Here is a 15,175-nt window from a genome sequence, read left to right on the forward strand (position 1 = left end):
GACATTATTTACAAAGATAAGACTTTCTTCTATTAAGAATAAGAAAACAGGTTCTGGCACATGATCTAATTGTCTCCTTATTTGTAAAAATAAATGATAGCTTTTCGAATTCTGGCATATTTTCAAACAGAGGATTTACAGACAAAGCTTTTTCAAACAGACTTTTTCGTAAGTCATCATACAAGTAGCAGTTAAACAGTACATGTGACTCTGTCTCAACGGTATCACAAAATGGGCATTTTCTATCTTCAATGGCTAAATTCTCATACCGACCAGTTTCCAGTCTGATTGGTGCTACCCCACACCTAAATTTACAGTATGCCGACCTGTGTGAAGGTGGTAATATCATTTGACAATATTTTTCTACACTAAGTTCTCTTTTGAAAGTACAATATGTTCTAAGCTTATTTCTACCTTTTCTCGAATTACCAACTTGACTGTTTAAACTTTCCTTCCAATCATTTACAAACTTGTCGATGAGTGATTTACAGACTGTCTCAGTAATATATTGCTTAGGAGCAGGATTCCTAATATCACAATACATATGCAAATGGCATTCAATCAGTTTAGCCTTTACTAGTCACTACGGTGTACCAAGTTTTACGAGAGTTGGTAGCCCTTGATGCTGCCCACAGTGCGACCCGCTTATTCAAACGAACATTACCAGTATTACACAGCCGAGCCCAAAAATAAATCACACTTTTCCACTGGCGGACAACTGTAGGCTGCCAGGCCATCTCTCCAACCAACGCTGCATTTGGGGTATACTTTCCAACACCCAAAAAGAACCTCATAGCCCGATTATGAACAGCGTTGATGGAAGAGAATGACCGACAGCCCCAGACTGCGGCACCGTAATTTATTACAGGCCAAACAATGGAGTCGTACAGTTTTGTATACACATTATACGGGACTCCACTAATTGATTTGCATTTAGCAATTACCAAACCAAGTGCACGGCTCGCACTCTGGGCAACAAATTAAGCTGTTATGTGAAAGTCAAGGTGCTCATTAAGTACAAGCCCACGATAGGTATATTTATCTACAATTTCAATAATATCTTCACCACATGTAAAAATAATGTTACTACGATCAACAGCTGTTGGTCTAAAATGAACAACCTTGCTCTTATTACAATTTATATGCATATCATTCAGATTACACCAATCTTTCAAGGCATTCAACATGGTTTGTAAATCTTGAGAATTTTCTGCTAGGAGGACTCTGTCGTCCGCATACAACAGAATGCAAACTTTTTCTCCGTCAATATCAATTCCGATATCCAAAGATTTTAGATATACTACTAGGTTGTTTATATACATATTAAACAATAAGGGAGATAACACACAACCTTGACGCAGCCCAATATTAACATCAAACCAATCGGTGCAGAAATTGCCAACTCTAACTGCTGAAGACACAGATGTATATAATAATTTTACAGCATTTAACATTTTCCCTGATATTCTAGCATCTGAAATGTGTCTCCACAACTTATCTCTATTTATAAAATCATACGCTTTTTTGAAATCAATGAACGATGCAAAGGTAGATAACTTAAGCTTTTTTCTTGTTTCAATTATATTACACAGAGATGAAACATGATCAATCGTGCTACGTTTTTTACGAAAACCATTCTGCTCATCCTCTAACTTGTCATAATTTTCAGCCCAAGTACTAAGTCTTGCATTTAATATCATACAGTATATCTTATACATAGCAGACGTTAACGATATGCCTCTGTATGAGAGTGGATTTCTTGGATCAGCAGTGGCCGATTTCGGAATCGGATTAATAATGCATTTATTCCAAATTACCGGGATTACTCCAGAGCTGAAGCATACATTATACAGCACATGAAGAAAATATATTGAAATATCATTTCGTAAAACCTCAACAGGAATATTATCAATACCACACGCCTTTCCAAGATTTGCACTCTCAACAGCTTTCTTAACTTCTAATACAGGTATACATTCATTAAAGCTATACTGTGATTCATCATTATACTGGTTATCACCTTCAGTTGACTGGGGTTGAATATTAACATTGTCAAAAAGTGAACTAAAATCATGTTTCCATCTATTTAGAACATCTTGAATATTTGTTGACACAGAACCATCCTCAAGTACAATTTCTAATGGAATTTGATTACTCCTAGCATTTGCTATACCGATTTTTCCAATGGATTTCCAAAAAGAATTACAATCAACATTACAATCATTTAGGAGTCCATTTTGCAGAGAAAACCAGTACAGACGCTTGGCTCTTTGGACTTCTCTATCAAACACTCTACGACTGGAAACATAGATAGACTTCAAATGCAATTTTTCATTTCTATTCGTACAATTCAGCCACCTACGTTCCTTACCACACATGTCATTCCATAGCTCAGTCAGTGTGTTTGACCACCAAGGTTTACCCGAACGGCGCTTTTTACGGACTTTCTTACCGCCAATTTTGACAAAAGGTAGCGATTTGTACATATTATTCTTTACAATTTCACACCAGTCACTGAAAATAGCATCAACATCACACTGAGTCTGTTGAGATCTCTCAAGCTTTTCAATTACCCTATTTACATTAAGGATAGACTCTTGGTCGCTTAAAAAAGTGTTAGGTACATCTATAACATCGAATTTATCAAAAGATACCGGTTGCACATTACATTTATCATAATTACAAGCATTCGAAATATTACATGTAAGTTTCCATGACAAAATTGAGTGATCTGGTAAACTAGTGTTTGCTAGTGCAGGAACATTATTGATATTATTTATAACATCCATAACACGCAGCACTGAAAATTCTGAAAAAATGTCTAACTTTTCATGGGGGATAATGCAGTAATCCACAACCGAGCTATCCTTGCTCGAGATTGATGTGAAATCATTTTTTGTAAAATTACGCCCATTCAACATACACATGTTGGTATTTATAAGAAAATCTATAAATAGATCACCATATGCATTTGAGGTAAAATCAACAACATTGCGTTCTGGTATATTATCAACACCACAAATGTAATCCTCATGGTCACTACAGCGACTATTAAAGTCACCGCAAATAAAGACAATGCCATCGTTTAAAAATTCATATACATTTGCTAAAAGGTTATCATAAAAGGTATGAGCATCAAACTGTCTAGACGAATTTTCTGGAGGTAGATAACACACGCATGGGTATAATACAAGGTTTGAGTACTTATGACACATCTTAAGCCATAGAATACCTTCTACTGAGTTGTCAACAATGGAAATAAGAAAATCATTGCATAAATCATTTCTTATGAAAAAGCCAATTCCACCAGATCCCAACTTAGCATTTCTATGAATTGCCTTTCTATTTATAACCCTCTAAAGATAAAATGTTATCATTTAAAAGGTGGGTTTCGGCTACACCGATAATATCAAAATTACAATCTAAAAGACATGATGAACGCAAATGATAACTATCAGAGTCAATGTTTGGGTTCCATCGCCGGACATTCCAGAACCCGGCGTGCACCTAGCGTCTGTCACCGTCTCGCCCTCTGTAACCGCCTCGCCCTCTATTGCCACCCTGTCTGTTCCCCTGTCTGTTGTTCCGCCCTCGCTGTTCACGCCAGCCATTTGTGTCTCTGTCATTCCTGTTATCGTGAGAAACATCACGAATATCAGAACCACGATAATGGTCATTCCGTGCTCCATCCCGACTATCCCTCCTGGAATAATCAGAATTACGGTCAGAACTTTGGTCTTTTCTCATAGTTACCCTTAACCACAAGATTGCTATTTTTCAATGCACCCACTATTGCTCTGAAATTGTTTGATAACACACGATCTGCCGGAGATTGGTCATGATTGATGTATACCTTTGAATATTGGCGCTGATTTTTAAGCTTTGATTTATTAGCCATCACTTTTCGCTTATCATCATGCGATTTAAATTTCACCACAACAACACCTGGTTTGTTTGCACTCTTAGATTCTTTTCGCGAAGCACTTTCACATGAAACATCTTTCACTCTCAACCCATCCTTAATTAATGAGTTGACTTTGTTAGTCACATTTTCACCGGATGTTTCTGGTAGATCAATTACAACAATGTTGCGAGTGACATCCTCCTTCCCTGGAACTTCAGCAGGCGTATGAGATACAAAGTCATCCATCTTGTCATTTATCTCATTGATATCCCACGTAACATCTGCACGAATAGTATCCCGGAACTCCGACAACTGGTCTTCCATCTCCTTCCGTATTTTGCCAACCTCAGCCTTCACCCTTTTATCAACTATCTGCGACACTTTGGATGTAATTTTCTGTTCAAGGCCAGTTTCTAGTTGTTCTATCCTATCCCGAAGTGAACCGAACAGCATATGCATGTCGGCAGAAAGTTTGGAAAACAGATGTTCAGCAGTAGGCTTCCCATTTACATGAATGTCTGCTTGTGTTACAATCACACTGTGGTTCTCTGGAGACATGGTGTTTGACAAATTACGGCGGGCTGTAACATTACGTTTACTAATGTCTATCACTTTTGATTTCTTTACCGTACTGATATCCAATGTGTCCATATCACTGGCAGACAAGTTACGTTTCCTGCCTGTCCTAGGTGTAGCCACTTGTGTAATCATCTGCGACGACATCACCGACTCTACAAAATCACTTGCTTCGTCTCTAACTATGCCTCTACCGTTTCTTACTGCCTTATCCTGCTTACTGGTCATTATCAAAGTTTACAAAGCAGAAGTACACCGACTGGCATATATACACTTGTTCCGAAGTGAAAAATGTTTATGTCAAGATTAAATATCCTTAAAATATACTCAAAGCCCTTCCAAACACTTTATTTCCGGGTTGCGAAAGTTTATTTACATTGTAATCCTCACGGTATGTGAAAAAACGGTGTATCAGCGGCACGTGGTACATCCAGGTATAAAGCCACTAAAAGTTCTTCGAAGGGAGTTAACTCTGTTTCTATACTATACTTTTAATGTCAAACTTCTCCAACATGCAACGATACTCCACGCCAGATCTCCGTCAACACGAAACACATTCAATAATTGTCCACCTCGCTAAATATCACACTCTCAAACTGCCTCGAAATAACAAATTCCCTCAAAATAACTTCAGCTGTTTTCAATGGCGCGTATCACTTTAGGTTGCATACCACAATTTTTCACTTAACTATAATCATGTGGCATTTATCTTCATTATTCCCGAAATGTCACATATTTAATGATATAAAATTTGTTTTGGTACACTGAAATGCCATTTCCTAGGATAGTGTAAGAGAGGTTTGATCAGGAAAACATTGCTTTTATCTAAATGAAAGTTTGTAGCCCAAAGATATATTTTCTCTAATCGTTGTCTATCAATTAGCAATTAAATGTGGTTTAATTTGCCAGCTTATTGGCATAGACAATTTATTTGGATGGCTATAGTTTGTATTTGAGCTCCAAAATTTACCAACCGGAAGTGGAATCACTTACATGAGAAAATGTGTCTCAGTCTGTAAATTTTGTCAAGTGTTTTTGTTTTTGTTTTTTTGTTCTGCCGTGAACAAACATAACCACACTAAAAGTTCACATTGACTCTTAACATAAGAAAGACTGGAGTTACATTGGAATTGCGGGAAACAGATGGTAGTATAATGGCAGTAACGTTAAAGCTGATATATATATATAGTAATATTTGAGCTTTTGCACATAAATTATGTGTAGCTTTTGGTGCAAGCAATAACAATGCCACAGGTCCAGTATATCATCTTTTGCAAACGCTGTACACAAAATACTATACCATGACTATTACTTCCTCTAAAACATATTGCTCTTACACATCAACCTGACAGTGCTCATTCTGTTAGTCCTGTAAAATACAAGCTCATCACAAGTTACAAAATCAAATGAAATATTTTTGTTTTTTCCTTTTACCTTTTTTATAAAACCGAAAATAGTGGTAAAAATGCACCCCTTAACTAAAGCACTGTCTAGATGCTAACGAAGACGTGTGGACGTGAACAATTGACTTAAACTATCGAGTATTTGTTATTGTGTTTCTGTGTAGCGTACACTGTCTCTCCGGACCATATTTTTCCTTCTCTGTCTATATAAAGCCGCCATCTTGGATTTGGTTAGGTCAGATTTCGGGATGTAAGGCATCTGAACGAAATTATATTATTTTGTTTGTTTGTCAGACATACATGTAGTAGGAGGACATTTTGTGAGGTTGAGAAGTTTGAGCTGCTGTTTCAAAGTTCATTGACATTTGATTTTTAAATTCTGAGTGATATGCTTTTTATTTTGTTGTAAATTTATTTTCCAGCCTCATCGGGGTTTTCTAACTGATATGCTTGACTCTTTTGGTCCACTAGCCATAAAAGTTTTGATATAATTTCCATGGATTTCTTCTGTAAGCTCACCCGAATAATCACCTAACGAGAACATTCAAATAGCTCCTTTTGATGTAAATATAACAGAATCGGTATCTGCGTACAAGGCGCGAAGTCCTAGCTTTTCTAAGAAGGAGTATAATTTGAATCCAGCTTGACTTGTAGTATAGGCCGCTAAGAAAACGTTTGTTTTTGAAATAAGTTCTACAAATTCATCCCTGTGTTTCCACATGCCATGAATATCCTACCACTTTAGATTTCATACAGTTTGCCGGGTTTTAGTGATGAATGTGGCCAGTCTACCCCTCTGATCCATGACACTCCGTGCAAAGCATGGTTGCAAATTCATTCCGTGCAAAGCATGGTTGTAAATTATCTAAATACATGTACACTGCTGACTAGCGTACAAGTTAAACCAACTATCAGTCAAATCGAGTCTGCAATATTTACTATTTGTTTTGTCCTCGTTGTCATTAATCATGTTACAATCTAAATATTTTAAGATTTTGTACCAATTGCAAATTAGCTCATTGGTAAAGCATACAGTCCATGTTAAACAAATCTTTTACCGTGTGGGTTCGAAACTCACCATCGACATTATTTTTTTTCTCGTAAACATTTAGATTCCTTCATGAACTATGTGACAACACAACAGAGAAGTATCATAAGCCGATATGGCAGGTTAGAAAAGTTTACCATTATATCAAAGATGATATTGACTAAATGCATGCATTTAAGCCATGCAAATAATAAACATACTGTTGTTTTATATAAAGGCATACATACAAATACAAACCATCAAAGAAAGAAACAAAAATATGGGAATGAAAATGAAAACTAAAAGAAAAAACACATAATGATTACGCGCAAGACCAAGACCCCTAGCTCCAAGATCAAGTTTACACTTAGAAGTCAAATGAAAGGTTAAAAGGGTATGTTTCATATCCGGTTCGTAACTCTGTCATTAATCAAGAAATTTCGAAATTAATTAGCAGAAATATTCCCCGATAACGAGAAAACGTGTCGTGCATAACAACCAGACCTCTAGCTCCACGATCGATGTCACATTTAGTTTAAGAATATTTTATTGCAAATGTTACACAAGATACATTCATACACATACAGACAGACATAACAACACAAGCAATAGGATATTGACGGAAGTATTGAAATACTTATCGAGTCAACCTCCGGAAAGATAATATTTACAATACTATGGATGGCTGTTAAACTAATGTGTAACACATTCTTAGTTATTCATGAAAAGGAAAAAAAGCAAAATGAAAAACCAAAAAGAAAAAGGAAAAACAACAAAATGCTCAGAAATGGAAGGTAAAGATGAAATAAAAGTATTAGTACATCGCCTTTTTAGTATTTAGAATATTTTAGCAAAATTAGGTAACCATAATGGTTAAAGTATGAAATAGTACATAGAAGAACTATATCCTCTAGAATGAAAAGGGAAGGAAGAAAATATGTAGAGAAAATGTTCAGCTGCCCCAAACCACTCCTAGCTTTATATACTTAACAGTCTTGTTGTCTGGAGATAATGACAGTGTGAAACAGTATAGGGGTCAGATCACAAGTCAAGCGAACCTATGGCTTCCAAGGATAAATTGTTGGACAGCTGTGAAGATTTGTCTGTTGTCAGTATCAGACAGAGAAGTATCACCATAAAGTAAGGTGTTAACCGTGATAGACTGGGTGAAATTACCAACAGAAATTAACATTACATGCCGAGGAAGGTAATACAGTCTACATTCAAGCAAAAAATGTGAGCTGGTCTCGGGTTGTCCGCAATGACAAAGCGGAGAGTTAACAATATTACGTAAGAACAAATGATAATTAAGACCACTGCATTTCATACGAAGTCTAGCATGAAGAATTTGTGCTTTTCTACTTCCACAGTAATAATAAGAGGGAGTTTGACGCTGGTCGGCCTTAAGACGCCTCTTTAACACACTAAGCGACGGTGCATTTTGATGTCATCCGAAAGATCGTTCCATTCGCGCACAGTCAAAGGAAGAAAGGAATTGAAGTATTGTGAAGTGCGAGAAGCCACCGAGCGGAGATCACCGGAATTGCGAAGGCTGTAGTTGGAAACTGAATTAACGACTGGCGGGACGAGACTGATCAGATACGAAGGAGAAGTGCCTCTGCACATTTGAAAAAACATGATAATTCTGTGATCGCGCCTTCTATCTTCAATCGTCCTCCAATTCACCTCTAGTCTTAAGTCATGCAGTGATACTAGCTTGGTGGCTCCAGTTACGATTCTGGCACACTCATTTTCAATTTTGTCAAGTTGTTCCTTTTCATATGCTGTGCAGTTGTTTCAGATTACATCTGCATATTCCAAAATCGGTCGTATAAAGGAAAGGTATATCGTTTCAAGAGATCTTCGATCTAAGACAATTTTCAGCTTGCGCATAACATGAACCCTTTTCCAAGCCTTGCTTGTTATGTAGTTGATATGATGATGCCATTTACAATCGTTTGACAGAGTGACACCAAGATGTTGATGATAGGAAACCTCAGGAATCTGGAGTCCTGCCATAAAGAGGGGTAGATGTAAATGTTGATTTGCTTTGCGAGAAAACAATAAAGATTCAGATTTTGCAGGGTTGAACTGTACTAACCATGTATCGGCCCATCTGGATATTTTCTGGATGTCCGTCTGTAGTAACTGAGTTGCCTGTTCAGGTTGGTCAACAATAATATAAAGGCTAGTATCATCAGCAAACAAGCTGATTTCACTGCCAATGTCAACTACAATGTCATTAATAAAAATCAAGAACAGAAGAGGCCCAAGAATAGATCCTTGGGGGACACCAGCACCGATACCTTTCCAAGTAGAAGAGGTTCCAGGAAGGATAACCCGTTGGCGTCTATTGAAAAGATAGTTAGAAAACCATTCAAGTAAAGATCCAGTAATACCTGCATTTTGTAGTTTTACAAGAAGACCTTTGTGCCAAACCTTGTCAAAAGCTTTGTTGATGTCAAAAAAGACTGCCCTAACCTCAAGCCCTTCATCTAGAGCTTTGCAAAATGTATTGTAGAGAAGGGTCAACTGGCTGACAGTAGAGTGGCCAGGTAAGAAACCAGACTGCACCGGGGTTAGAAAATTTGTGTCATGAAGGTGATTGTAAATATGTTTAAATAAACTTTTTCAAATGCTTTTTCTACACAGCTGAGAAGGGATATAGGCCGATAGTTGTTTGGGAGAGAGGAGTCGCCTTTCTTAAAAACAGCACACACGTTTGCATCTTTCCAGGACAGAGGAACGTTTGCTGAGTGCAGAGAATAGTTGAATAAAGAACAGAGAGGGCCGGCAAGTTGCCGAGAAGCCTCGCGCAGTATACGGTTACTAATTCCGTCGGGACCAGAAGCCTTCCCTATTTGCAAGTTTCTGAGAACATCCTCAACTTCATTCTGGATAAGAGTCACAGATGATAGCTGGCGTTCAACTGGAGGGACGGTTGGATTCGGTGGAATTTTACCGTCATCATTTAGTTGAGTCTGATTTGCAAAGTACGTATTTAAAAGGTCAGCCTTTTCTGCATCACTTGTGGTTGGCATATTAGTGACAGGATCGATAAGGGGTGGGATAGAAACAGAAGAATCTTTAGTTATGAAAGGCTTCAATGTATTCCACCAGTCTTTCGAAGAAGATGTGCAGGTTTTAAGTTTGTCTACGAGATTAATGTAGTACGTGGATTTGGCCTGCTTGATGGAACGTATAGTGTCATTACGGATCCTTCGAAATTTAGACCAGTGCTCGACAGATCCCGACAGTTTTGCTTTTTTATATGCACGTTTACGCCTCCGAATACACCGTCGTATTGCGCTTGTCATCCATGGGACATCTCTAGGACGTACAGTAACAGTTTTATTTGGAATAAGGTTTTTACATATCGATAAAATTGTGTCTGTTATGTTAGAAACGTACGCATTGACATCTGCGTTGGAACACGATTCCCAATCTGCTGACGAAAGACTTTGTCGCAAGAGGTCAAAGTTGCATTGATCATACATCCAAATAAGCCTTGTAAACGTAATTGGCTTAGGTTTACAGAATTTAAGAATACAGTACGTGGGACAATGATATCTGAGCTCCTGTTCCAGGAAGTGATCACTGACACCGGAAGCTACAACAGATCTTGGATTAGAAACGAAGAAGAAGTCAAGTATAGAGCTTGAGTTCTCTGTAAAATGCGTAGGCTCTTGGATCAATTGGGCGAAATTATTTTCTTGACAAAGTGAGGCAATTTTTAAGTTGGAGCGTTGGTCCATAATGTTCCAGTTGAAATCACCTGTTACGATTATGTCATGAATACCGGTATCGATAGCAAGAGAAAATGAATCGTCTAAAAGAGTGTTGTAGACAGAGTCAGAACCTGGGGGACGGTAGAAGGTTCCGAAAAGTATCCGTTTGTTGTTTCGAAGAGAGAGTTCAATCCAAAGGCATTCCAATCGATTGGGTTCGAGGTCGGGTCTACGTTTGAAGTGAATGCAATCCTTAACATAAATCACCACTCCGCCATGACTGTCCCCAAATCTGTCTTTGCGAATCGCTGGATGGAAAGAATGTATAAGAAGGTCATCATCTGAGATGGAATCATTTAACCAGGTTTCAGTGAAAGCTAAAATATCAAAGTCGGTCAGCTCAGACGCAAGGATATCGATCTTGTTGTAGATGCTTTGAACATTATAATGGACGAAAGATAAGTTGTTACTTAGACTCAAAATATCAGAAATACCAGAACATGAGGAGACTGAAGAGAAAGAAGAATGACTGGGAAATGGTCCAGGATTTTTGTGAATATCACCAGCATTCATAAGTATTATGTATAACCAGAGGTAAAAAGTAACTTGGAAAAAGCACCATGTAAGATTCTGGATAAAGATGACGTTGGTAATGTTAAGTGAGGTATTCGGATGCACGCTCCGCGAGGGGTGATGGTTATAGTGTACTGTATTATATGTATGAAGTATGTTATAATATACAGAAAAGACAGAAAACGTGTTATAGAATAAGCCCAAACACCAAATCATGTACTGCGAAGGCAAAAAGTGCGAGGGGCATCTATAGCAGATCATTCGAGATTCAAACAGATGCAGTTCTTACATAGAAAAGATGCCCAACATAACTTACAGGAAGCGAGTAGTCATTCGTAGCAAGATGTGTCTCCAGCCTCATTAGGATACCGCCAGGAATAATGACAATAAACCATAGTTGATGTCACATTTAGAGGTTAACGGTTTACATGGTGTGTTTCTTGTCAGTTCCATACCTATTTTGTCGATGAAGACATTTTAAAATTACATGGCATAAACGTTCCCTATATTAAAATGACGTGTCAGACGCAAGTCCAAAATCTCTAGTTTCAAAGTCAAAGTCAAACTTAGATTAAAAAGCTAACATTTATGTTTCTTGTCCAGTCAATAACTCTGCCATCATCAAACATTATTTGTCACAATTTTCCCTATGATGAATTAGTGTGTCATGTTCAAGACCCAGACCCTAGCTCTAAGGTCAAGGTTACCTTCGGAGAAATTTTTTCTCTTGTCGAAAAATTAGTCATACCTTAACTATTCTGGCATATTTTACGCATCGAACTGTAGCATTCTTGGACAAACCTTGGGGGCGTTTGTCACTAATAGTGCCATCTCTTGTTTGAGCTTCAATTCTAACTTTGAGAGTTATATATATTTGTACTTATCCCTTTAAAATGTCAAGGTCAGTAGTGGCTATTGTCAAGTTACCTTAAAGACACACTACTAACTAACTGTAACCTTTTGTATTTCCATAATGCTGTCTGACTAAAGTACATCTCCTATTACGCTATACTTAGGATCTGAAGACGTGCTATTGATAGCCTCGTTCTGACGACCACTCCGTTAGCCAGGCAGAAGGCTTACTTACTACATTTTGTTAGAATAAAAAAACTGTAAGCGACTGGTCCCGGATTCGAGTCCCTTAATCTTTGACATTCGAACAAATCGTCCCATTGGTTAAAATAAAAAAATAGAATTGCGAAAATAAAAAATAGCAATTCTGGAAATCAAAAATGAACAGAAGACGATTAAGAATGGGTCATTCTCGGATCTTCGTTTAGAAGATCAAGTACTTCAGTCAGATTGTTCCATAATTGTAATTATACATTTTTGTACGGAGAAATGAGAAATAACAAGTGTCTAATTACAGTTTGACAGTAACAGATATTATTCAATTAATGTAGTAGTATGCACGGTACTTCATGTATTAAGATGAGTTTAGATCACACTGTTTCTATATACAGTGTAAGATAGTTATTATTCTATTCTTTTTTTTATAAACCTATACTGAGAAGAGAATGACTGAGTAAGTTTGCAGATGAAGTTATGAAAAACCAGACTGAGCTTGTCCACCTGTCATCTTGTAGAATAGTTGTATGATACCAGTATTACCAGAATTATTTGCACAAAGTTCATGTGGGAGGAAAAGTAGGTATTGGTGGGTCTTTAACTCTTCTAACTTGTTAAATACCGATGGATAAAAATAAATGCTATAGCCTATAATTAACGGTCAATGCGAATACGTTAATGTTACACACCGATAGCCACACGAAAACTACATGCAGATATAGACTTACCACAGTTCTCTACTGCGAAAATCTAAAGTGGTAATTTTGACCGGGAATTCACGGCATGAATGCACGTCCACCATTTCATGATCTTTTAAGACAAATGTAGGGGCCTCCGTGGCCGAGTAAATAAGGTCACTGACTTCAAATCACTTGCCCCTCATCGATGTGGGTTCGAGCCTCATTTGGGGCGTTGAATTCTTCATGTGAGGAAGCCATCCAGGTCGGTGGTTCTACCCAGCTGCCCGCTCGTGATGAAATAATGCACGGAGGGGCACCTGGGGTCTTCCTCCACCATCAAAGCTGGAAAGTCACCATATGACCTATAATTGTGTCGGCGCGACGTTAAACCCAACAAATTTAAGACAAATGTATCCAACAATTGACTTCTTTAAAAGCTATGTCGTGTCTGTCAAGAAACTGTTTATGTTGCTAATTGATGCTGTTATGGTTGACGCCGGAAATGTCTTGAAAACTTAGACTTCAAAGCATAGTAGAAGCTACAGAAGCTTCTTCAATTACGTTCCCTCTTGTTCTTTTACCTGCAAGTTGTTAACAATTTTAACTGGTCATTGATTTAAAGTTTCTTCTTTAATATTTTAAAAATAGAGAATTAGGAGCTGAAACTCTATACCCCTTGTTTGATAGTCCGTGTATCTGGACCACTGCATCTGTTCTTAAGCTGTTTTTTTTTCTCTTCTTTTTTTTCCTTTAATCATTGGTTTATAGAGTATATTTTGCAAAGCTGGATCGTACCAATATCTCCGCACAATACTCTACTTTATTATATTGTTATTGTTAGACGTGGTTTTCATTAATTTATGCAAATAGCTCGAAAATAAAAGTATTTACCTTTGTATTACATCTTTCGGGTTATCATTATAAATTATATAAAGAATTAACACTTACCATTATATCAAAAATAACTGGACATTAAAGAAAAAATTACATAATTTATTGACTAACTTTTGATGAACTTTAGAATTTTCAGGCCACAGAAATTACAAAAATGCTGTTGTTGAGTATTGCTACGTGTGTTAAAGTTCGTCAAAAAATGCATATTGTTTTATACTGTGAACGCATTACTGCATATTAGCTACAGTTACTTCAAACGGACATTTTAGCTACAAGTCTTAGATCCATTAAATTTGTGGTAAGCACATTATTGACTCATGATGACAGTTTCAATTAAGATATGAACTGGAAATGTCCACTTTCCTTCTCTAACAATTAAGCGATTAGTAATTTCGCATAGAATGACATAACATCACTGTGACAATATAACATGAACGTCCAAAACTAACAGCATATATTTAGATTAAGACTATAATTAAAAATCATGAACGATTTTTCAATGAAGTGCAAGTTAAAGTAACAACCCCGAGTTATCAATTTTCATTTTTGTTTCAGTGAATTTCTATTAAATAGATAATGTCTCGATTCCTTTTTTTATCTTATTTATCTGTCTCAATCTAATGTTTAAGTAAAAGGAAAATAATTTTTAAAAACTCATTTTGGTTCGAACTTTGTTAAAATAATACGAAAAATGTAAAATTCAATTATTTTATTATAGTGCCATGGCAGATCTGTTATGATCTTTTCAGAACTGTTACGGATTTATTACGGAATCCTTACGGGGCATGTTCGCACCCTTGCCCCCGGATTCCCCAAATTTTAACGGATACAGCGGATGACTTATGGATGAGTTAGAACGGATGCATTACGGGTGCTATCCGGGGCAGTGTGGGAGACAACTTTTTCCGAATATTTTAAGTACAAATGGCATTCATTTTCAAAGGGAGACAACTTTTTTCGAATATTTTAAGTACAATAGGCATTCATTTTCAAAGGAAGACTGATTTTTTCCGAATATTTTCAGTATCCGTGAAGAAAAAGTCGTCTTCCTTTGAAAATGAATGCTATTTGTAAAGAAATAAAGATAAACAATTGCCGAAAACTGTGTTCCACCTTGTTAGGCGAAATTTCACCACTCGCACGCTATTGCAAATGCATCAAAACGAACATAGGTAACAGTTCTTTGAAAACGAAGAATTTTTAAAGGCGTTTGACTGTCCGGAAGTGGTGCCCCTTTTGGCAGTCCTTTTCCAGACTTCAATGTTTATCATGCCATGCTACCACTTTATATTCCCTACAGTTTGCCGCGTTGTAGTGATGAA

The 15,175-nt window shown here is 37.1% G+C and overlaps 1 protein-coding gene across 1 annotated transcript; it reads right to left on the bottom strand.

Moving 5' to 3' along the window:
* Positions 1–9,489: 9,489 nt before the first annotated feature.
* Positions 9,490–11,211, bottom strand: LOC128547586 (uncharacterized). The gene has a single exon (XM_053520596.1). It carries the CDS (start codon positions 11,209–11,211, stop codon positions 9,490–9,492), a length of 1,722 nt encoding a protein of 573 aa, XP_053376571.1.
* Positions 11,212–15,175: the final 3,964 nt, after the last annotated feature.

The sequence above is a fragment of the Mercenaria mercenaria genome, chromosome 12, assembly GCF_021730395.1.
Source record: "Mercenaria mercenaria strain notata chromosome 12, MADL_Memer_1, whole genome shotgun sequence".
Lineage (NCBI taxonomy): Eukaryota > Metazoa > Mollusca > Bivalvia > Venerida > Veneridae > Mercenaria > Mercenaria mercenaria.